The 22,968-nt window shown below is 54.1% G+C and overlaps 1 protein-coding gene across 1 annotated transcript in view; it reads left to right on the top strand.

Annotated features, from left to right (window-relative positions):
- Positions 1-22,968, top strand: part of PPL (periplakin) — a 42,296-nt gene that overhangs the window by 6,000 nt on the left and 13,328 nt on the right. The window contains exons 2-7 of the mRNA XM_037815320.1: positions 12,356-12,455; positions 18,876-19,030; positions 19,803-19,923; positions 20,900-21,025; positions 21,162-21,203; positions 22,797-22,958. Coding sequence (XP_037671248.1) covers positions 12,356-12,455; positions 18,876-19,030; positions 19,803-19,923; positions 20,900-21,025; positions 21,162-21,203; positions 22,797-22,958 — 706 coding nt within the window. The remainder of the gene's footprint in view (positions 1-12,355; positions 12,456-18,875; positions 19,031-19,802; positions 19,924-20,899; positions 21,026-21,161; positions 21,204-22,796; positions 22,959-22,968) is intronic.

The raw sequence follows: 22,968 nt of genomic DNA, 5'->3' as shown, positions 1-22,968 counted from the left end.
GGCCTGCTGCTAGTCCTCTGTGGTTAGCGCGTCAGGGAGGCTGGGCCCAGCCTCTCTGGCCGCAGACCCACCCCTTCTCTTGTCCCACACTCTCCTCTGTGGCTCTTATCTCAGTGGCCTGAGATTTTCCTCTGTGTAGTGGCCAGATGGGAGGTGAGTGGTCATCTTCCCCAGAGCCGTGGCTAGCGTGGCATGTGTGGTCAATGAATGAATGAATGAATGCATGAGCGAATGATTAGGGGTGAGCCCTGGGGGGCTGCTAAGAGCCTCTCCCTCCCTTCCACACACACCCAGGGGTCAGCTGAACCAAGCAGTGGGGTGCTTGGGGGTACTGTCTGGCGGAAAGGAATGGAGGCTGTGAGCAGACCGCCCCCCGCCCCATCCGGTCACGTACCACACGCCTTCTGTGTGCACGATGGTGGGGTGGGGAGGTGAGCAAACAGCTGGTGACAATGCAGGGTGACAAGTCCTGAAACAGAGGCTGAGGACTGCAGGGGTGCAGAGCAGGGGCCCCTCCCCAGCCTGGTGGGCTTCCTGGAGGAGGGAACGTCAGAACAGCTGGACCGGTAGGACGAGATGGGTGAAGAAAGGGAACAGGCTGGGGGCACTGGATCCACAGGCATAAATCTGCAAAAGCATCCGGTCGGGTGCACAAAGCAAGTTGATGGAGGATGCGAAGATTATGATATACTTATATAAAGTTTAAAAACATACAAAGCAAGTCCATGTAATGTTTCAGTACACAGGTGTGCATGTGTTGAGAATATAAGACAGGCACAGAAAGAAAACGGCCACTTCAGGATTGTGTTACTGCTGAGGAGGGGCTGAAAGAATGTTAATGGAAAAATAACACTTTTCTCTTTTAAAAAAATTGAAGCAATAAATATGGCAAAATGGGAACATAGCTAAATCGTGGGGTTGGGAACATGGGCAACTGATTCTTTCCAGGACTTTTCTTTATATTTGAAACAGGGCATGACTTTTTAAATTTTTGGGAGGGGAGGGGATGGGAGAAGGAGTATTGGCAGAGGAAACAGTGTGTGAGAGCTGGGGGGGTGGGCAGGGGAGCCCCAAAGCCCTGAGTCTTGGAGGCCATCCGCAGGGAGAGGAGGGGTCTGGGGAGGGAGACGAGGTGGCCTGAGGAGGGGAGGGGGCCTGGCCTGGGGAGCAAGAAGGGAGGGAAAGCAGGCAGGTTCCAGACTGGGAGATGCAAGTAGAGGCAGCAAGGAAGTGGGAGGGGAGGGAAGGGGGTGGGAACTGGGGAGGGTGTGAGTTCAGGGAGAGCCCCTGAGGTTGGCTCCTGGCTCAGAACAGGCTTCCTAAACTAGGTTTATATTATTATTGGGCATTGTGTTGTCAGAGATGAATTCTACCCTCATCACTGTTTTCCAGGTGAGAGAACGGAGAGGCTCAGAGGGCTTAAGTGACTTTTCCAAGGACACTCAGTCGCTAGAACCCGGGCAGCCTGGCTCAGGAGCAGGCCGAGCCGGCTGGCAGAGTGTCCGAGCTAGCAGCCCGCCCCGTCCTTTCCTGGGCACCCACGCTGAACCAGCTGCTTCTCTTTCCCTGGGCAGAGGGTTTTTGCCAAGTCTTGTAAGATGAACACACACCGGGCTGCTTGCTGGCTGGCAGCTCTGTCTGCTGCCGGGGTATAGGAGAACAGTTTGCAGAATTCTTTGCTGCCCTAGCTGCCTGGACTTGAATTTCAGGCTGCTAAATTAAGGTTTTAGCCTTCTCCGTCTTGGGTGTGGGGACTTTTTGTTTCCAGTTGAAAGTTAAGGAAGGATTCTGAGTTTGTGCTACAAAGAACAGAGGAACTTTGGGCCCTGCTCACCTAGGTAAAGAGCTTGACTCGCCCCATCTCTAAAATAGGCAACAATATCCTCAAGTTACTGATGGGGAAACTGAGGCCCACGGATAGGGACTGAGGGTGTGGTGGGTAGAATAGAAAGGCCTGGGCTTGGCAGCTTCCGACACTTTCATCACCTCCAGAGTGTCGGTAAGCTTCATCAGGGCAGGGACTTTGCATGCTGTGTAGTCACCAGTGTACTCCCAGCACAGTGCCCGGCACATAGTAGGTGCTCAGTAAACCATGGTTGAAGGTGTGTTTTGAATCTGCAAGTTGGAGGCATGTAGGATGGTGGAGAGGACTGAAGGTGATGTGTGTAAAGTATTGGGTATGCAGTAGGTGCTTAATAATTGGAGGCTGGTACTCGTTGCTCACTGGTCCTGAACCCAGAGTGATGTCCTCATACCCATGGGTGCTGAGGTTGGCTTGCCCTGTTTCAATCTTTCAAAAATTTTCAAGACATGTCCTGGTGTTATCTGGAGTAGCTTGGACTTCTGGGTGTGTCTGTAATAAGAGGCCAAAAACACATGCCTGACACTGGGCCCTACACCCCACTCAGAGGCCTGGAGGTGGGGCGGCCTTCCCAGGGCAGAAACAGATCAGGCTGCAAAACAGAGCCATAGTAACTACTACACCAATAACCCTCCCAGCTTAGGATATACTTCCTGAGGATTAATAGCTGGGTGTAGGGGAATTTACTTCCTAATTACCACAAAGGTCTCCAGGAAAAAGATTATCAGTCAATTGACCAACCAATCTGGTATTGTAAGCTATGCACCTACTGGGTACTGCTTTCTCACAAGATTCCCTTCCTTAGAGATCTAGGGATTCACCCTCACCCCACTCCTTTTTAACTCTCATAATGCTTTGCTGTGGTTCATTTCCTCATTCTCAACTCTGGTGCATATTAGAATCATCTGAGGAGTTTTAAAATAGATACCTGGGCCCTATCCCCAACTAAATTAAGTCAGAAACTCTGGGGTGGGGCCCAAGTATCAGTCTTTTGATACACAACCAGGAGTGGGACTCATATATTTACATTGATTGCCTTGATCTACTTATTGTTACACGGGCTGTGTTTTCCCTTTTCAATAACAGGTGCCTGGCATGATGTACTCCATCCCTTTTTCTCAACCTTTCTGTGTCATTTAGTCTCAGACAGGTGTCTAGTAAAATGGCACATAACTAGACTTTGTTTTGTTTTTGTATTCTCACCTTAGAGTCTTATCTTTTTAATAGGTGAATTTAACCCATTTACATTTACTGTAATGACTGATACGTTTACACCTACTCCTACCTCATTATTTTGTATTTCCTATTTATCATGCTTTCCCTTTGTTTCCTTTTTGCTCTTTTCCTGCTTTTTTATTAGACTCAACTATATTTTCACAGTGAAAACTTAGGATAGAAATTCTGAATAAGACAGAATGGATGAAAAGACGCTGACCCTGGCAATCTGGAATTTTCATAATTATAGTTACCGGGGTGTTTTTCTTAACCCTATGTATTAGGTTATAAGCTTCTGGACAATAAAGATTTATTCACCTTTTTGGAGGGCCCTTCTGTATCCCTGAATTCCAGGCCTCTCATTGGCTTGGGGCTCAAAAAAATGGGTTTTGACTCAAACAGACATTTTATAGCATGTCAGTAACTCATATCTCTGGGGACTTGTTAATGGAGAAGGGACTGCTTCCAGGGTCTGTAAGAGGGGTGGCGGGACGACGAGGAGTTGAGAGGTAGAGCTGAACATTTATTCAGTAATTATTGAGCATCTAGAAAGTACCCAGCTGGGGCTGCAGCAGTTACAAACATAGATGTTCACTACTCTGTGACCCTGGGCAAGTTGCCCCTCCTCCCTGAGGCTCAGTTTCCTCATCTGAAATGGGGGTAATGATAGTACTTTCCTTGACGGGTTGTTATGGAGCTTAAAGACGGAAGGTGTGCCACGCACTGGGTAGGGTGTGGCCCAGGAAGGTGCTCACTGGATGCCACTTCCCTTTGGCCTGAAAGTCCTGTTTGAGTCCCTTGAGGTGGTATCTAAGGAGAATGACAGCCTCAGTTTACCACCGCTGAGTGTCACCCGACCACTGGGATGAATTGTACTGATGAATATGCCAACAAGACATCAACCACCTTGCCCGCCCTGGGTGGTGAATACCTCACCTGTTGGCCCCCTACCTCTGCACCTCTTTGTCTGGGTGGGGGTGGGTGGATCGACATTGACTTCCTCCTCTTACTTTGGAGACAGCTCTGGAGCCAGACTGCTTGGGTTCAAATCCTGACCCCAACACTTCCCAGCTGTGTGTCCTTGGTCTGCGTGGTGGTTTGGAGCTGTATGGGCCCCAGGAAAACATGTCCTTAAATTTAATCCATTCCTGTGGGTGGGAATCCATTGTAAGTAGGACCTTTTGATGAGGTGGCTTCGGTTAAGGGGTGGCCTAATTCAATCAGGGTGGGTCTTAACCCTATCACTGGAGACCTTTGTTAAGTGGAATAAAATTCAGACAGAGAAGGCCACAGCAAGAAGCTGAACATCAGTGGAGTCCAGGAGAGAAGGGAGAGACCAGGAGATGCCATGTGCCTTGTCGTGTGACGGAGGAGCCGAGGATCACCAGCCCCCAGCCCAGAATGCCACGGTCTTCAGGGAGAAAGCTTCACCTTGCTGATGCCTTGATTGGGACTTTTTCCTAACCTCAAAAGTGAGACCTTAAATCTCCGTTGTTTAAGCCAAACCATTACATGGTATTTGCTTGAGCAGCCAAGGAAACTAAACCAGGCAGGTTTTAACCTCTCTGTTATCTTCCTCTGGAAATGGGGAGATATGAGTTGTTTATGTGCTAGAAATGTCTGCTCAATTCATCACCCATATGTTGAGCGCCCAACTATGCAAGGTCTGGAATTCAGGGCTGCAGACAGGCCTCCCAAAAGATGAGCAAATCCTTATCGTTCAGACGTTTCCTAATAGGTAGAGAACAGCACCCCAGCAACTACGATGGAGATTGGGTAGCCACTGGCCTCTTGCCCTCTCAGCCAGGCAGCGTTTAAAGAAGGTGGGGGGCTCCCAGCACCGGAGATGAACCTCCCACCGGGCCTGGAGGTCCCCAGGAAGCCGTGAGGCCCCTGCTGGCCCTGGAGGGAGGCCAGGCTCCTGCTCTGGGAGGGGACGAGGCTCCTCCGTGGAGAGGTGTGCATTCCGGCACATTCCAAACATTCCAACGCTGATGCCTCCCACCAGCCCTGCTCCCCACCTGTCTACCTCACTGCACACCTATCGACGCAGAATTAATCCCGAAGGGGAGGAATGCGGGGGCTGACTCAGGCTGGGAGGCGAGTGGCTGTGGCCAGGCAGGAAGTCCCGTCCACCCAGGCACGCCCGTGCCCACCCTCTCCCAACCCCACAGGTGAAAAGAGCAAGCAGGTGAGATGTTACCGGACAGGGACATCAGCAGTTCTGGGGGCAGCTGGTTCCGGGGGCTCCCATTTCGCCTTGTCGCTGGAGCTGTGACCTGTTCCCCGGAGCAGGCAGTCAGCTGGGGAGCAAGACAAGTGCCCAGCTCTGCCCCGTGGCCTGAGGGCAAGGTGGCTGCAGCCCCAGGGACCCGGGACGGAGGATTGGGCGGTGGGCTGCACGTCCTGCCACTCCACCCCCGGGCAGCCCTGGGCACGGCTGGGAGCCTGAGGTGGCCCTGACGTCCGACGGCCACAGAACCCTTAGACACATCCCGGCCGTGGGGGCAGGAGTCTGGCCAGCGTATGTGGGTGATGGGGGAGTGGCAGGGAGGAAAGGGCAATGTCCATTTATTAAGCACCCCTGGGTGCCAGGCACCAAGCCCAGCAAATAGACACTCTGAGCATCCATTGGCTTTATTAAAGCCGGGCTGATGAGGCCGAGGGCCCTGGGGGCTTGGAGCAAAGTGGGACCAGGGACCCTAGAATCACCTAGAAGTGCACGTCCCCTCCAGTGCCCACGAGCCACATGGAATGTGCTTAGAACAAAGAAGTGTGATAAGTGTAAACCACACACCAGATTTTGAAGACTTGTATGAAAAAGGCGACAATGACTATATTAGGTTATATAAAATATAGCATTAAAATGAAGAGCACTTGTTTCTTTTCACTTTTTTCATGTGACTACTGGAAAATTTTTAGTTGCATATGTGGCTCACTTCTGTTTCTACTGGGCAGTGCTGGCCTTGAACATGAAGCCAAATAGTGCTGACCCCCGCCCCCTGCCTTGGGAACATTTCCCACTTGTGGATTGTGTTCTTCTGCACTGTGGTGGGGAGGTGCGATGTCCCCCTTTTGATGGAGGAGGACGCTAAGGCTACGGCAGGGGACGTCACGTGTGCCGTTACTCCAAACGGCCAGTGGCCGTGGGTTTGACCATTTGTTGAACAGGCTCCGAGCTGGGCGCCGTGGACGCGGCAGGGAACAAACAGACCAAAGTCCCTGTCCTTGCAGAACTGATATTTTAGTGATTAGAGGGGGGAGGATGGAAACCAGCAACCCTGAGCCCTCATTGTTTGCCCCAGTGCTTCAATAGGATTTTCTCCTCTGATCTTCTCAACACGTCGAGTGGGAGCTATTCGTACCCACATTTCATGGAAGGGGAAACTGAGGCACAGAGGGATTAAGGAGTCTGAGCGACACCATGCCTACAAGGTGACAGGCTGTGAGCGGCTGCCTCAGTCTCTCTCCCTGGGTCAGTCGGTACAGTGTGACTTGGATGGGGAGAGCTGAGGGCACCACGGGGTGGCTCTTTTCACCCCCTCACCCCCCCCTCCCCACAGGGACCCCATCCTGTTTTGCTGCAGCCTGGAGGATTGGCCATTCGTGGTGCCCCTCAGAGGCCCTGGGTGTCCCACAGGGGACACACCCTCCTAGAGGGGAGCAGGGGGCTGGAAGCAGATCCCCCTGGGAGCTCCTGAGTTCAAGAACTGTCTCAGCCAGGACTGAGGGGGTGTCCCGCAAGCAGAGACCCACATATTCAGAGGGAGGGCCCAGGCGAAGCTCGCCCCTGGAAGACAGAGCTGGGGCAGAGGCTCCGGGGCAGGAAGGAGCTTCTCCCAGGCTGTGCCCAGGCAGATGGAGGGAGGGAGGCAACGGTGGGGTGGGGACAGGCCAAGGACAGGAACCTGAGTTCTCTTCTGAGATCCCCAGGGAGCACAAGCAGGTTTGAAGCTGGAGGGTGGTGCTGTCTGGTTGCATCTTAGAAAAATGTCTCCGGTGAATGTGAGGAGCCTGGCTGGAGAGGGGAGCAGGAGAGAGTTGGGGTGCCATGGCATTGGTGTAGTTGAGAGGTGAGGTCTTGATCAAGGTGGAGGCAGTAGGAGCAGAAGGAGGAGGAGGATGGTTGGAGAGCTAGCCGTAGGTGAAACTAGAGGAGAGAGAGGTGGGGATCTGGGACAGTTCTTGGGGTTCTGTTTGAACAACCAGGTAGACCAGTTGCCCCCACCAACCGGGTAGACCAGTTGCTCCCACCCTTCCCTGCTGCAATTTCCTTCTCAGAGACAAAAGAGCGTTCTCAGGGCAGCAGAAACCCCACAGGGGAAGCACCCTCTACCCCTTGGATCCTTAGCCCAAACCCAGGACTCCTGGAGTGGGCGGGGGGAGCCTGGGGTCGGGACCCAGCGTCCTCCCAACCCTCTCGTTAACCTTACATGTGCCTCCCCTGCAGATATTGCAGGAGACTTTCCAAATATCCATGTCACCAGAGCAGGGCGACATCCAGAACCTGGAACCAGAGCGAGTTTCAGCTTGCAAGAGGAACGGCAGCAGTGGCGTGGGTGGCAGGGGTCTTTTTTTAGCTCCTTGGTGGGGCCTCGGCTGCTGGCTTTTGTCATCTCCTTAAAAGGAGCCAAAATTCCTGCCCTGCACGTCAGCACAGGTTGAGGCAAAGAGCCCTGGCTCCCTCCTGAGGCAGTGTTTTTATTGGTTCTCTCAGTGACTCCTCACCCTGGCCTGTGGCAGGTATACTATGGTGACCCCCCCCCCATTCTATAGATGGGGAAACTGAGGCCCAGAGAGGCTAAGTGAACTATAGCTTATTAGCACAGGCCCAGGATTCAAACCCAGGCCATCTGCCTTGGGTCTGGTGCTGACCCACGTGCTCTGCTGCTCCTCCAGCTGCGGGAAAGGGCAAGTAAGTGATGCAGGAAATTAAAGTGAGATCAGGTGACAGGAAGGGTGCGGAGCAAGGCCGCCCGGGGACACCTGTGTTCCCAGCCTTTGTGCATGCAGAGCATCAGCGCTGTCTGGGTAAGCCCGTGCCATCTCCGTCCCAGCTTCTCCGGTCATCACCCCCGCTGCCCGTCTAGCCACACTGAGGGCTGCCCTGGGCCACACGTTGGCATCGCACAGCCTTGGGTTCAAGTCCCAGCTTCCCCCTTTGCAGCTGCCCTCTCTGAGCCCCTGTGTCTGTCCTTAGCAGTGAGTGCAGACGGCGAATGTCAGCAACAGGCCAGGGCTGTGGTTACCAAGTTTCTAGCTCCTGGTGGCCGAGCGAGTGTCCCAGGTGCCATGTAGGGCTCCCAGGCCCTCTCCCCTGCAGTTCTTCTGCCCCAAATATGTCCTGGGATGAAAAGAGGAGCATGTTCCAGGCTTGTGCCTGCGTGTTCAGGCCTGGAAAGCCCTGGTCTGGTCCCTGCCCCAGCCCTCAAAGCCAGCCCCCGGCTCGTCGGAGTTGGTAGGCAGCCCCCCCACGCCGGCTGTCCTGGGGCCCCTTTTCCCTCCTTCTGCCAGGAGTCTCATATGCAGACCAGGCCGAGTAAACGGGGTTTCTTGATGCCCAGTGGGCAGGACGTGGGCCCCCCTGGCTCCACCCAGACTCTGGCTTCCCCAGCCTGGGAGGGGAAAACAAAGGCCAACTCGGGAGAAACAACCCCAGTCTGCTGGCTGCAGCCCCCACCAGGCTGGTGAAACTTGCCCCCCAGCCCCTGACCCCCAGCCTGGGCTGGACAGGAGGCCACTTTTGGGGACAGCCAAGTCCTGGTGTCTGCGTCTGGGCCCTGCCCTGTCAGCTTTTACTGATGGGTCTCGGCCCTGGGCAGGGGCTTCTCCCAGGCCCCAGTGCCCCCCTCCCAGCCTGGACACGCTTTCTGTCCACACGTGCAGCCTCAGCTCTGCTCAGGGCTTGCCAGGAAACCTGGAAATCCAGAAGGAACCCTTTTTCTTTCTTTTTTTTTAAATTAGACTTTTTTTCAGATGTCACCAATTTTTCCTCTAATGCCCTTTTCCTGTCCCAGGATCCCACATTCCATCTAGCCGTCGTGTCTCCTTTGTCTCCCCTGGTCTTCCGTTGTCTTTCCCGACCTTGACCCTTTGGAAGAACCCTGGGCAGGGGTCTCGTGGACTGTCCTTCTGTTGGGGTTTCCCTGCTGGTTTCTTGGGATGCGTAACTGGGAAGGGTCCCTCGGCAGGAGTGTCGTGTCCTCAGCGCATCACGATACCGGGAGGTACGCGACCTTGAGACGTCTTTGTCCCTGATCTCTTGGTTAAGGGGTAACTACCGGGTCTCTTCCCTGTAAAGTCATTAGGTTTTTGAAGGAACCTGTTTTACAGGAGTGAGCTCCACAGTCAAGTGGGACCCCCAGGAGAGAAAGGGGGTCTGTGGACGCAACCCCACACACGGTTTAGAGAGCAGTAATGTAAGGTCTTAGTTTCCTCATAAACAGCAACCTTGGCTCAGCGAGTGTTGGGTGCGTGAATAAATGATCGTTGTTACCATTTATTAAGCCCCTACTGTGTACTGGGTAACTCTCATTCCTAAAAAATATTTCTTGTGTGCCTACTGTGTGCCGGAGACCCCGCAGTGATTCCTGCCTTCGTGTCTAATCTTCTTTGGGGTCCCCAGATGCTGCTCTGAACGTCCAGCTCAGACCTTGAACCCCAAAATTGTTTTTTTAATTAATTTTACTTTAAAATTTCCAACATTTCAAAATACTCTGTACCCACCAAGTCAAAGCTCCCCCTTTCTCCCTCTCCTCCCCCTACTAACCTCCAATCAACTTTCTGCCTCTACAAATTTGCCTGTTCTAGAGACTTCATATAAGTGGAATCATACAGTATTTGTCCTTTTGTGTCCGGCTATTTGACTTGGCATCATGTTTCCAAGGTTCATCCACGTTGCAGCATGTCTCAGAATTTCCTTCCTTTTTACGGCTGAATAGTATTCCGCTGTCTGGATGTACCTCATTTTCTTTATCCATTCATCTGTTGGACACTTGAGTTGTTTCCACCAAAGTTGTCTTTGAAACTTGGTTCGGGCGTTTGCAGAAGTGATGCTGACCCCCACCCCGGCCCACCTAACTAGGTAGGATTTTTCAGTCCCATTTTACAGATGATGAAACTGAGGCTCCGAAGATTCAAAGCAGCTCCCCCAAGGGCACCTGCTGGTTGGTGGAGTCGGGATCTGAGCCTGGTCATTCTGGCTCCAGATGCCGCAGACTCCCCTACACTGGCTGCCCCCCGTACCCCTGCCACACGACCTCGGCTTGGCTTCCTCCTCTCTGTCGTGAGCAGGGACCTTGCCCTTGGCTTCCTCCTCTCTGTCATGAGCAGGGGCTGCTCCGTGACTTCTGAGGTGCCTTTTAGTGCCGATGGCCACTGACCTCACGGTCCATGTCCATTTCAAACCTCTGAGTGAGCTCTGTGCATCTGGCCTGGGCAGCCGGAAGGTGGGTGGGCCCAACGGGCACGTGGGTGCTGGCTGCTGGTCCCTGGCCCCTTCCCTCCTCTAAGGGTAGTGGGGTCGCCTTGACCCTCCTGGCTCCGGTGACTGAGTGCACGGATGGACGAGACCAGGGTGGGGGCGGAGGGAAGGGCTGTATCTTGGCCTCCATCACTGGCTGACAACCCGCGGTGCCGCTTGTTAGCGAGATGGAAAGCTGGGCCGGCTCAGCCAGTTCCCACCACTTCTGGGTCTTGCACCCCCTCTCCGCAGGTTCCCAGCCCCCCACGTTCCTGTGCCTCTGGGCCCAGGTTCTCAGCTCTCAGGGGACACCCTGAAGGTGCTCACTCGGCTCCCGTGACTGGTCGGTTGGCAGGAGGAATTCTGGACCCTCTGGGGACCTCTCTTCCAGGACCCCCAAACCCAAAGGGCAAAAGCACACTCCTGCCATGCTTGAGTTCTGGGGCTGGGCAACTAGGAGCCTGGCTTCAAATCCCAGCGTGACCCTGCTCTCTAGCTGTGGGCCTGTGGCCAATTTATCCAATTGCTCCATGCCTCAGTTTCCCCATCTGTAAAATGGAGCGAACCATGCTGTCTACGTCAGAGGGGATGGGATTGAATGAAGTAATGTACATGCCGTGCTTAGCGCGCCGAGTCTCGGTGGTGCCCCCTGGAGCTGGCCCAGCCTCCCTGGGAAATGGAGGGTAAAAGGCAGGGACCCGACCCAGGGGTGGCCCGGGAAGAGAGTAAGCGTCGCTCACGTATGAATAGCACTTGCTGGTTTTCTTGGTGACAGCTCTAGTGAGATATAGTTCACATACCATACATTTCATCCGTGTAAAGTGTAGAATTCCATGGTCTTTAGTATTTTTACAGAGTTGTGCAACCACCACCACAATCAATTTTAGAACATTTCCATCACCCCCAAAATACTGTGTACTCATTAGCAGCCCCTCCCCGTTTCCCCCACACTCCCCCCACCCCAGCCCCGGAGCCCCCAACGTCCTTTCCGTCTCTATGTGTTTTCCTATCCTGGACATTGCATACACTGGAATTTGTATAATATGTGGCCTTCCGTGTCGGCTTCTTTCCCTCAGCATAAGTTTCGAGGTGCAGCCATAGTGCCACATGGATCAGAACATCGTTCCTTTTTACAGCTCCGTGATGCCCCACTGTTGTGTTTAAACGTTCATCTGCCGATGGGCCTCTGGGTTGCTTCCACCTTAGGGCTGTTATGAATACTGCTGAACTAGTTACGTGTGGATGTGTTTTCACTTCTCCCGGGTCTACACCTGGGAGAGGAATTGCAGTGTCATCTGACAACTCTGTGTTCAATTCTCTGGAGAGCTGCCAGACTCCCCGCAGCGGGTGCCCCATTTCACTCCCCACCAGCAGCGCGAGGGTCCCGGTTTTGCCACATCCTCGCCAACGCTTGTGATTGTCCGTCTTTTTCATTCTAGTCATCCCGGTGGGTGTGAAGTGGTACCTCATTGTGGCTTTGGGCACTGGGTGTTTTAAGATTTACCTAAGGACCACTGTTTGTGAATTATAGCTCAGTAAAAAATGTATGAAAACAAAGAAAATATGGGTGCTTGGCTGATGTGGGAAAATAGAAGCGTTAGCGTGCACCCACCCTAACTAGCGTGACTGCACACCCTCCCTGCGCCGCCCCGCCAGGTGCTGCCTCCTTTCTGTGGCTTTAGGGGCGTAGGAGCCCCAAGGGGGCAGCCAAGTGGGTGAGCAGCTCCTATGCAGAGCTGGGGGCCGGGGACAGCCTGGGGGGGGGCCGGGGCGCGGGTGGGGGCCCCTGCACCCACCTCCAGGGTCTCTCCCTGCAGCATCTCCAGCAAGGAGCTGTCAGGGCTCATCGAGCAGCTGCAGAAGAATGCCGACCAGGTGGAGAAGAACATCGTGGACCTGGAGGCCAAGCTGCAGAGCGTGAGTGCCCACGCCCGGCCCTGCCCGCCCGCTCGCTGCCCCTGGCGCCCGGCCCAGCCTCTCCCGGCCCCGCTGCCTCTGGGCCCCACAGGGTCAGGCCCTGGCCTTGGCCTGTCCCTGTCACTGCTCGGGACGAGGCTCTCGTCTAGCCCAGGAGTTCTCACCCCAGAGATTCTGCCCCCAGGAGCCGGGGGCTGTGTCTGGAGACATTTTGGGGTTGTCGCAACTGGAAGGGTGTATCTCCATGTCCTGGGGCTGCCGGAATAAAGTAGCCCAAACTCGTGCCTTAAAAGGAGGGAAATGTATTGTCTCGAGTAGGGGAGGCTGGGAGTCTGAGACCAAGGTGTTGGCAAGTTCGGGCTCCCTCCAAGGCCGCTCCAGGGGGTCCTTCCCTGTCTCCCCCACCTCTGGTGCCTCCAGCCATCCTTGGGGTCCTTGGCTCTGGAGGCATGGCTCTCCCTCTCCCTCCTCACTGAGCCTCCCCCCAGCGTCTCCCCGGCCACGGCCTCTCTCCTCTCCCCCTCTTATAGGTCATATTGGATTTGGGCCCACCCAAATCTTAACAAATCACATCTTCAATTTCCAACCTTCTGTCTCCAAATAAGTTCACATTTCCGGCACTGAGATTAGCACTTGAACATGTCTCTTTGGGGGACACGGTTCACCACAAACCACAGGTGAGAGGTGCTGTCGGCCCTAGTGGGCAGAGGCGGGGGGTGCTGCTGAACGTCCTGACCCGGCCCCCGGTGGGTCGAGGTGCCCACTCCGTGTGTGGCACCCAAGATGGGAGCAGGGACCTCCCTGTTGGAGTCAAAACCCCCAACCCCACCCTCACCCCTGGACTGAGCTCCCACGAAGCACTTCCCTGCTCGGAGGAGAAGCTCCACTGGGAGCCAGACCTCTTGGTTGGATCCAGTGCTGCCCCTTACTGTGTGACCTTGAACAAGGTCACATCACCTCCCTGGTGCATGGTGCCCTCCGTGCATGGGTAAGGACCCGACGAGGCAGGCACGGCACAGGGCTCCGAATCGTCACTGATATCACGATGATTGCCAGGTACCCTCTAATCCCACCTGCCACCGCTGTCCAGGATGCACACAGCCCTCCTCCTCTTTTGGAAGAGAGAGAGAAAATAATGCACATCACTTTGCCCCTCTGTGCCTCGGTTTCCTCTTCTGGAATGTGGGGTGACAACTGCCCTGAGCTCGGAGGGTCTCCTGAGGGTAGAGTGGCATGAGGACAATGCACCCACATGCAGCATCCCCTCGAACCCTCCCCTAGCCCTGTGCGGTTGCGTTCATGCTCATTTTGGGGCTGGAAAAACCGAGGTTCGGAGAGAGCTGGGCTGACGAGTCAGTATCAGGGCCGGCCCCAGAAGCAGCCCAGGAGTGGGGTTACCAGATGTAGCAAATAAAACTATGGGATGGCCAGTTAAATTTGAAATTTGGAACACAAAATAATTTTTTAGTTTAAGTATATCCCGTGTACCATCTGGGATATACTTATACTACAAAAGTATTTGTTGTTTATCTGAAATTCAAATTTAACTGGATGTTCTGTATTTCATCTGGCAACTGTACTCAGGGGGTGAGTAGGAGTCGGGTCAGAAGAGTGGGGGTGCTGAGGGTGAACAGGTCCCGAGGGAATCCCAGGGCTACCCGGACCTACCCGTGGCAGCAGGCCCGGCCCTCTCCCGCTTCCCCTCCCTCCGCGGCCACCTCTGACAGCCCAGATGTCACACACCACAGGTACCCCAGAGACAAGAGGGAACACGGGGATCCTGGCTCAGCATAGCTGGGGTGGGGAATGCAGAGGCCACGGCAAGTGGGGGCATGGAGAGAATCAGGGGGAGGCAGGAAACAACTCTGTCCTCTGCCACAAGCCGGCCCCTGCGGGACCCCCTGCCCTCTCCCAGCTGCCTGGCTGGAGCTCCCCCCCCCCCCCACTGTGACGCCCACCACGTAACCAGGCCTTCCCTCTGGCTTCCCCTGAACCCCAGCTCCTTTAGTGACTTTTCAGCATTCTCTTCTCTCCTGGCCCCAGTGGTCATGTTTTTTCTTTCCTAAGTGAAAACAGCTTTTTGGGGTGTGCCTCTTTTTGCCAATAATAAAAGTATTATGTGTTCAGTACATTTTAGGACAGATAAACAAGTATAATGAAGCAAGTTACAATGACTCATAATTCCTCTGCCAGAGATTTCAACCATTAATGGTTTGGTGTATATCTTTTCAACCTTTTCTCTTTTTATACATATATGTATACATATATGTATATGTGTTTATATATGTAAATATATACATACGTGTATATGTGTACACGTGAGTATGTGTCTATATGTATTTTTGTGTGTATGTATGTACATGTGCATACATGTGTATATGTACATGTGTGTATGTGTACGTGTGTATATATGTATATGTGTATGTATTTTTGTGTATGTGTGTGTATATATACACATGTGCATATGTACATGTGTATATGTGTATGTGTTTTTGCGTATATGAGTGTATATATGTACGTGTGTGTATATGTGTCTATATGTAGATACGTATGTATATGTATGTGTATCTGTACATATATATGTGTGTATATATGTATATGCATGTGTTTTTGCGTATATGTGTGTATATATGTACATGTGTGTGTATATGTGTGTATATAGATATGTGTGTATATGTAGATATGTGTATATATGTATGTGTGTATATGTACATGTGTATATGTGTATATATGTACATGTATGCATGTGTTTGCGTATATGTGTGTATATATGTACATGTGCGTATATGTAGATACGTATGTATACATACATGTGTATATATATGCACATTGGTGTACATATGTGTGTGTACACTTCTATATTTATGTTTGTGCATGCGTGTGTGTGTGCTCCCCCTGCCCGAATGGAATTATATCCACCTTGTATTAAGGAGCCTGACCTTTTACCATTGTGGCCATGTGATTCAAGAGCTACGGCATCATTTTTTAAACTTTTTGTTTTAAAAAAATTTTAGACTTACATAAAAGTTGCAGAAATAGCATAGAGGATTCCTATATACCCTTCACACAGCTTCCCCTAATGTTACCAAATCATGTAACTCTAGTACATTGACCAAATCCAGGAAATTAACCCTGGGACAGTAAAAGGAGCTGAACTGCAGTTTTCCTGCGAATGACCTCGTGTGGATCCGGCACCCATTCCTGGGTCCCGCATCGCATTTAGTCGTCATATCTCCTTGGTCTCCTCCAGTCTGTGACAGTTTCCCAGTCGTTCCTGGACTTTGGTGACCTTGACCCTTTTGAAGAGTGCTGGCCAGTTGTTTAGGAGGCTGCCCCTGAGTTTGGGTTTATCTGAGGTTTTCTCATTAGACCGGGGTTATGCACGTCCTTCTCAAGTGTATCATATCAGAAGGTGCGTGATGTCAACGCATCGTATTATTGGTGGCGACCTATCATTTTTCATGGCTGCATAGTATTCTACCACAGACCATGAGCCAGCCGCCTTCTGGTCAAAATAAAGAACAGCACGTTGTAAAAAGCAGAGCCCACGCACCCTCACACTTGCCGTGGGCCCACTGCACTGCCTTGCAACCACCCTGTGAGAGGGGTATTTGGTTTCATCCCTGGTGTTTTAGGTGACACTGGGGCACAGGACGCTCAGGTGACTGGTCCAAGGTCACTCCGCTAGTTGCTGGAGCTCGGGCCGTCTGGCTTCAGTTACGCTGGGACACGCTGCCATCCTCACTGGTCACGTCTCTGCCATTGTGGATGGGACGGTGTGTGCGTCTTTTTCCTGCATCTCTGCAGCTGGGTTTATCTCTCCCTTGGGCCTGGGGGGTAGAAGGGCTGAGCGGATGAGGACTTGAGCTTGGGGGTTGGCCTTCCCAGGGTTAACCCCAGCCCCACCACTGAATCTGTAAACGTAGGCAGCTTAGCAGGTCGTTGCCTCAGGCTCCTCATCAGTTACTAAGGGGACCTCAGGGGACCTGCCTTTTGGGTAGAAAATATGTGCGAGGGGTTCTGCCTGGTGTGGGTGCTCAGGCACCTCCCCCCACGGGGTCCCTGTGAGTCTCACCGGGTCACCTCCCGTGAGCAGAATCCCAGGCACAGGGTGGGAGAGAGTCCCCAACCCAAATATTTATTACCGAACTGTTTAAATGCACAGAAAAGTTGAAAGAATGGTATGGCAAACCCCCAGATCCCCACCACCCAGATCCTACTGGTAACATTCTGCTGCTTTCTGTCTGTCCGTTTGTGGGTATGCTTCTATTTTAAACTTTGCTAGGTATTTCGATCCCCATTGTTTGTTTGTTTTTTTATAATAATTTACTTTTTAAAACCTTTTTATTGAGGTGTAACTTACATGCAGTGTATATAAAGTGCACACGATTTAAGAGCTCAGTTCGGGGAGTTTTTGCGTAAGGAGACACTTGTGCAAACACAGCTCAGGTCAAGAGAGGACGTGTTTGGCAGCGAGTGCCCTCACACCCCTGCCCGACCCTTGTCCCCAAAGGTAACCTCCACTCTGACCTCTCGGTTCACCCCGTCTGGCTTTGAGCTTCTGAACACACACGCAGTGTCCACAGCTCCTCACACCTCAGCCGCCACGTGGTAGAGGGCTCGCATGCCAACACCCCAGACGCGAACTGGGCAGCGATTCATTTATTTCTCCCTTTTCCAAAGTTAACCTTTGACACATCGCCGCTTGGAAGAGCTTCGGCTCCTCCGGTGAGGGTGGCACGGATGAGATTCCACCCGACCGAGACCGTGATGTTTTGTTGTCGTTAGCTGGTCAGGTCTGCCCCGGGGCTGGGGGGGATGTCCCAGCTCCGTTGGCCTGTGACCTGCCGGGCCGAGTCCCCTCAGCCCCCTCTGCCTCCCCAGAGCAGGGCACCCCTTTCTGTTTCCTCCAAGGGCCTTTTCAGTCTGCGCCCACATCACTTCCCTTCAGTTTTTTTTCTGTTGCCACTTTTATAGCAGTTTTACTGAGCTGTATTTTATGTATCATAAAATGCTCCCATTTCAATTGTATGATTCAGTGATTTTTAGTCACTTTACCGAGTGGTGCAGCCGACACTGCAAATTGGTTTTGGAGCATTTTCATCTCAATAAAATCCCCTGTGTCTGTTGGTTGTTCATCCCCGCTCCCCGCCAAGCCCTGGGCAACCACTAATCTACTTTCTGTCCCTGGATTTGCCTGTAAATGGAACAGATGACATGGGGTCCTCCGTGTCTGCTGCTTTCCCTCAGCATGATGTTTCCAAGGTGTCTCCAAGGCGTGGCACGTTTGCTCGCCTGTTCTCTTCTCTGCTAACGGTGATGATGCTTCCAACACGGGCGTTTCTCTCATCTCCACTGTGGAGACCTGGAGCAGCAGTCCCGGGGTTACCCCGTCCTGCCCTCACCCACTCACTGACAGACTCCCCCGACCCCGGACTGGGGGTCCCTCTGGGATTTGTCACTGTGGTGTCCGCAGGGCCTAGACAGTGCCGATGCACAGCAGGGCTGCCCGGACAGTGGCTACGTGAGTTCGTGGGCGGTGTTTAGAAACCAGTGCCCCTGACCTGTCCCTTGTTCTTCCTAAACAGAGCATCCCTCATCGGCCATCGTATCGACTGTCCCTCCCAAATGTCTCCCCAGCGGACCCATTTCCACCGGTGCCGCTCTCAGCTCTCACCGGGTGCTGCCACAGCCCACCAATGGGCCCCCAGCTCGCACCCTTGTCACCTGCGTCCCCTCCCGATGGGGACCCCTGCGGCTCCTTCCTCAGAGCCACCCTGAGCTTTCCAGGGCTCTGGGGACGGAATCCAGAGCCCACCCCAGTGCCCGCCTCCCCCGCTTCCTCGGCCGCCTCTGCGTTCAGGCCATGGTGGCCTCCTCGCCGCGCTTCGACCGCACTACGCTTTCTCCTGCCCGATCCTTTGCACGGGCTGTTCCCTCTGCCTGACACACCCTTCCCTCTTCTCCCGGCCGGGGCCTTCTCGTCCTTCATCCTTAGCTCGTGTTGCCACCCCAGAGAGGCTCCCTGATCACCAGAGCGGACATAGCCCCTCATTCTAGTCCCTGGATTGTTTTCTTCAAAAATGCTAAATTATAAAGACTTGCTGTTGCTTCTGTGGGGTCCTTCTGTTTGCCTTCCCAGCCCCCACCCCCACCCCCCCACTGGACCGTGGCCCCAGGAGGCCGGGGGTCCGTGTCGCTCCTGTGCACAGCCGGGTCCCAGTGCCCGGCCCACGGCAGGGGCTTGGGCACCGCTGGCCGAGTGGCTGGAGGAGGCACCTGCTGCCCAGGACCCCGGTGGTGAGGCTGGCTGGGGTGGTGGGGTTCGTCTCCTCCCGCCCCCACAGCTGTGTGCCCCCAGGCCCACTGTGCCCACCCTGAGCCCCCCACCCACTGTCCTCTCTCCCATGCCCCACCCAGGACCTGGCCCGGCTCCAGGAGGGCCGGCAGCTGGAGCACTGCGACGTGGCTCTGCAGAAGGTGTCGGAGTCAGAGAAGCTGCTGTACGTGCTGGAGGCCGACGCGGCCATCGCCAAGCACATGAAGCACCCCCAGGGGGACATGATTGCCGAGGAGTAGGTCCCGCACCTCGGGTCCTGGGGGGCCGTCTGAGCTCTGGGCAGGAGGGTGGGGAGGGGGTGGTGGTTGCAGCCCGCTCGGCCTTCAGGAGCAACCTTGAGCCAGGGAGACTGTTTATCGAGGGCTGACCACATGCAAGGCACATGCTGAATGCTTCACGGCGTCCTCCTTAGAGCCCATTTCACAGTTGAGGAGACTGAGGCTCAGAGAGCTGATGTCCCATGTTCTGCTCGCAGTTCCCTGAGACGGCCATACTGTCTCAGATCCCCGAGCTTTTGAGCAAGCTCTTCTCACTGCCTGAAGGGCACCCACACGGCCCATCCAGCTTCCCGTGCCCCTCACTCAAGCCTCAGCTGGATCAATCAACATCCACGACCCCTCGCTGGCCCACACCCCACCCCAGGCAGGGTCAGGGGTCTCTGAGTGCCCCACGACCCTCCCGCTCTTGCCCCTGGCATGGCACGCACTCTCCCCCATGTCCTCGGCTGGGTTACGGGTCCGGCCAGCTTCCCTAGAGGACAGTGAGCTCCAGAGGGTTTGCCTGGTTCTTCCAGAAACTTCTGTGGTTCTAGACACACAGTAGGCCCTTGGGAAGTTCTGATGGGGGAAGAAAGGATGAAGGGGGTGGTATGAGGGCAGGTGCGCAGCGAGAAGAGTAGGTGTGATTGTCTGTCCTTCCAGGCCACGGAGCAGACATGTTGAGTCCAGGTCTGGGGGTGGGAGGCCCTGACGGGCCCTGCTAACCGGGTGGCCCCTCTCCCCACTCAGCATCCGGCAGCTGAAGGAGCGTGTAACCAACCTGCGTGGGAAACACAAGCAGATCTACAGCCTGGCGGGGAAGGAGGTGGACCCACAGGTCAACTGGGCCGCACTGGTGGAGGAGAAGCTGGTACGGCCAGGCAGTGCTGCGGCTCCAGGGCCTCGGCTGGGGAAGGGGTCTCGTTCCTGATTTGCCGATGAGAGTGAGCGAGGCTCAGAGAGGGCCAGTGCCAGGCCCGAGGTCACACAGCAGGAGGTGGAGATTTGGATCCTGTGTCCCATTGACCGTTCCATGCCGGAGGGCTATTGGTGGAGCAGGCTGGGGGTCTTCTGGCCCACCCTTGCCCTTCCAGTGCCCTGCCCAGCCTGTCCCCACCGCGAATAAGAGCACAGCTGCTGGAGTCTGGCTTCCTGGGTTCGAGTCTCGGCTCCACCTCTTTTAGCGAGGTGACCCTGGGCAACTGCCTTCCCCTCTCTGAGCCTCCGTTTCTCAGTCTATGAATTGGAAACGATAACTGCGGACATGGGAGGTTGCCAGGAGGGTTAAGTGAAATGATGCAAGGGTTAAATAGTGAGCGAACACTCTCAGTGTCCTGGGGCTGCTGGAACAAAGCACCACACACTGGGGGGCTTAGAACAGCAGATATGCATGGTTTCAAATTCTGGAGGCCAGATGTCCAAAATCCAGGTGTTGTCACGGGGCCAGGCTCCCTCTGAAACCTGCAGGGGAGGCTCCCTGGCCTCTTTCCACTTCCAGGGATGGCGGCAGCCCTTGGCTTGCAGCCACGTCCCGCCAGTCCCCGTCTGTCATCAGGCGGTGTCCTTCCCATGTGTCGGCGTCCATCTCTCGTCTCCCCTTCCCATGAGGACGCCAGTGGCTGGATTCAAGGCCCCCCAATCCAGTAGGATCGTAACTTGAATCCATCTGCAACAACCCTGTTTCCAAATAAGGTCACATTGGCAGTTACTGGGGCTCAGGACATCAAGCGTCTTTTGGGGGGGACACGATTGAACCCCTGGCACCCACTGGGGAAGAGCCAGGGCTCCCAGGTGTGGCGCGGGCTGCCCAGCCCCGCCCAGCCCCTCCCGTGCTGCCCCCACCCCAGGACCAGCTGAGCACCCAGGGCTTCGGGACCGACCTGCCACTGGTGGACCAGCAGGTGGAGAAGCACAACATCTTCCACAATGAGGTCAAGGCCATCGGGCCCCACCTGGCCAAGGAGGGGGACAAGGTGGGAGCACGGGTGGAGGGGAGGGAGCCCGGGCTGGGGGAGGGGACCTGGGGAGGCGGGTGCAAGGTGGGTGCAGGGCGGGAGGGGGCCCCGCACCTGCGTCCTCAGCCACCTGTGCCCTGGGCTCTGTCCGCAGGAGCAGAACAGCGAGCTCCAGGCCAAGTACCAGAAACTGCTGGTGAGGATTTCCCTGGGAGGGGATGGGAGCCTGGGGTTGTGGGGACAAGAAGCATCTCTTTTATTAACTTACTCTGTTAAAAATGATACAGGCACAGGGAAATTTTCAAACAGAACAGAAGGGGATTAAGTGAGAAGGAACATTTCCCAAGAAGCAGCCCTGTGGCATGGAAACAGCCTATTCCTACAATTTGCTTTTTATTTCTTTATTAAGCACCTATTGTGTCGATTGCCATGCCACATGCTCTATATGCAAGTTTCTCTTTCCCTTTTTACAGCTTTAAAAAAATACATTAAAAGATTAATTGACTGGTTTTTAGAGCAGTTTTAGGTTTATAGAAAAATCAAACAAAGCACAGCATTCCCATAAACCTCCTCTCCTGCTGCACACACAGGGTCCCCTGTTATTAACCTTTGCGTCAGGTGGGGCACATCTGTTACAACTGACAGCCAGTATTGATACATTGTTATTAGCTGAAGTCCATGGTTTCATTAGGGCTCCCTCTGTGTGTTGTGGGTTCACTGGGTTTTGACCAATGCATAAGGTCCCAGATCCACCGTCACGGTGTCATTCAGGGTAGTTTCAGTGCCCTACAAATGCCCTGTGTGCCACAGATTCATGCCCCACCCTGCACAAGCCCATAGCAACCTCTGCTCTTTTTACTGTCTGGATAGTTTGGCTTTTTCCAGAGCCTCGTATGATTGGAATCATACAGCAAGCAGCCTTTTCAGACCAGGTTCTTTCACTTACCAAGATGCATTTAAGGTTTTTCCATGTCTTTTGATGGCTTGAGAGCTCATTTCTCTCTATCACTGAATAATATGCCACTGTACAGAGGAACCATGTGCATTCTGTTTTTAAAATTTCGTTAAGTAATGGGTGGATGATTTTTGGTTGCAAACATTTCAAACACCAGATGTGAGGCTGGGCTTGAGAGCTGACTGTCTGGGGTTGAACTTACCTTCACCACTAGGTGGTGAGACCCTGACTGTGTGCCTTGGTTTCCTCATCTGCACTGGGACGTGACCCCACGTCCTGGCTCATAGGGTTGCTGTGAGGATGGAATTAGGGGATGTTGGAGAAGTCCTTAGCACAGCACCTGGCACATGGTGGGCCCTGTATGCAAAATGCAAACACCCCTCCTCCCTCCCCACCTTCCCACCTTCCCACCAGCCACCTCCTCTCAGAGGGAAACAAGTAGCAGTTTGCCACTTTCCTTCTGGCCCTCTAGGAGATGGTCATGATAAAGGTCAGAGTGGAAGCCGTAGCTGCCAATGTTTATTGAGCACTTACTATATGCCGGTCTCTGCCCTATGTGGTCAAGGCTGTCATTATCCATTTTACAGATGGGTGAACTGAGGCTCCCCTGCAATGTCAGTTCCATGAGGATTCTGTCACACTAGTTCCTGCTGCGTTTCTGATGCCTGGTGGGATACCTGGCACTTAGGAGATGCTCATGAAATGCTGGCTGAATGATGACTGAGGCTCAGAGGGGCTGGGTGGCTTGTCCGATGGCCACCAGGCCTAGAGGTGGGGGCTTGTGGTGCATGGCACGGCTGAGGGCCCAGCCCTGTCCTCACTCCCGCCCTGCAGGCAGCCTCGCAGGCGCGGCAGCAGCACCTGAGCTCGCTGCAGGACTACATGCAGCGCTGCACAAATGAGCTCTACTGGCTGGACCAGCAGGCCAAGGGCCGCATGCAGTACGACTGGAGCGACCGCAACCTCGACTACCCCAGCCGCCGGCGCCAGTACGAGGTGGGTGCGG

The sequence above is a fragment of the Choloepus didactylus genome, chromosome 21 (genome assembly GCF_015220235.1).
Source record: "Choloepus didactylus isolate mChoDid1 chromosome 21, mChoDid1.pri, whole genome shotgun sequence".
NCBI classification, from domain to species: domain Eukaryota; kingdom Metazoa; phylum Chordata; class Mammalia; order Pilosa; family Megalonychidae; genus Choloepus; species Choloepus didactylus.
This window is presented reverse-complemented; position numbering and strand designations above follow the sequence as displayed.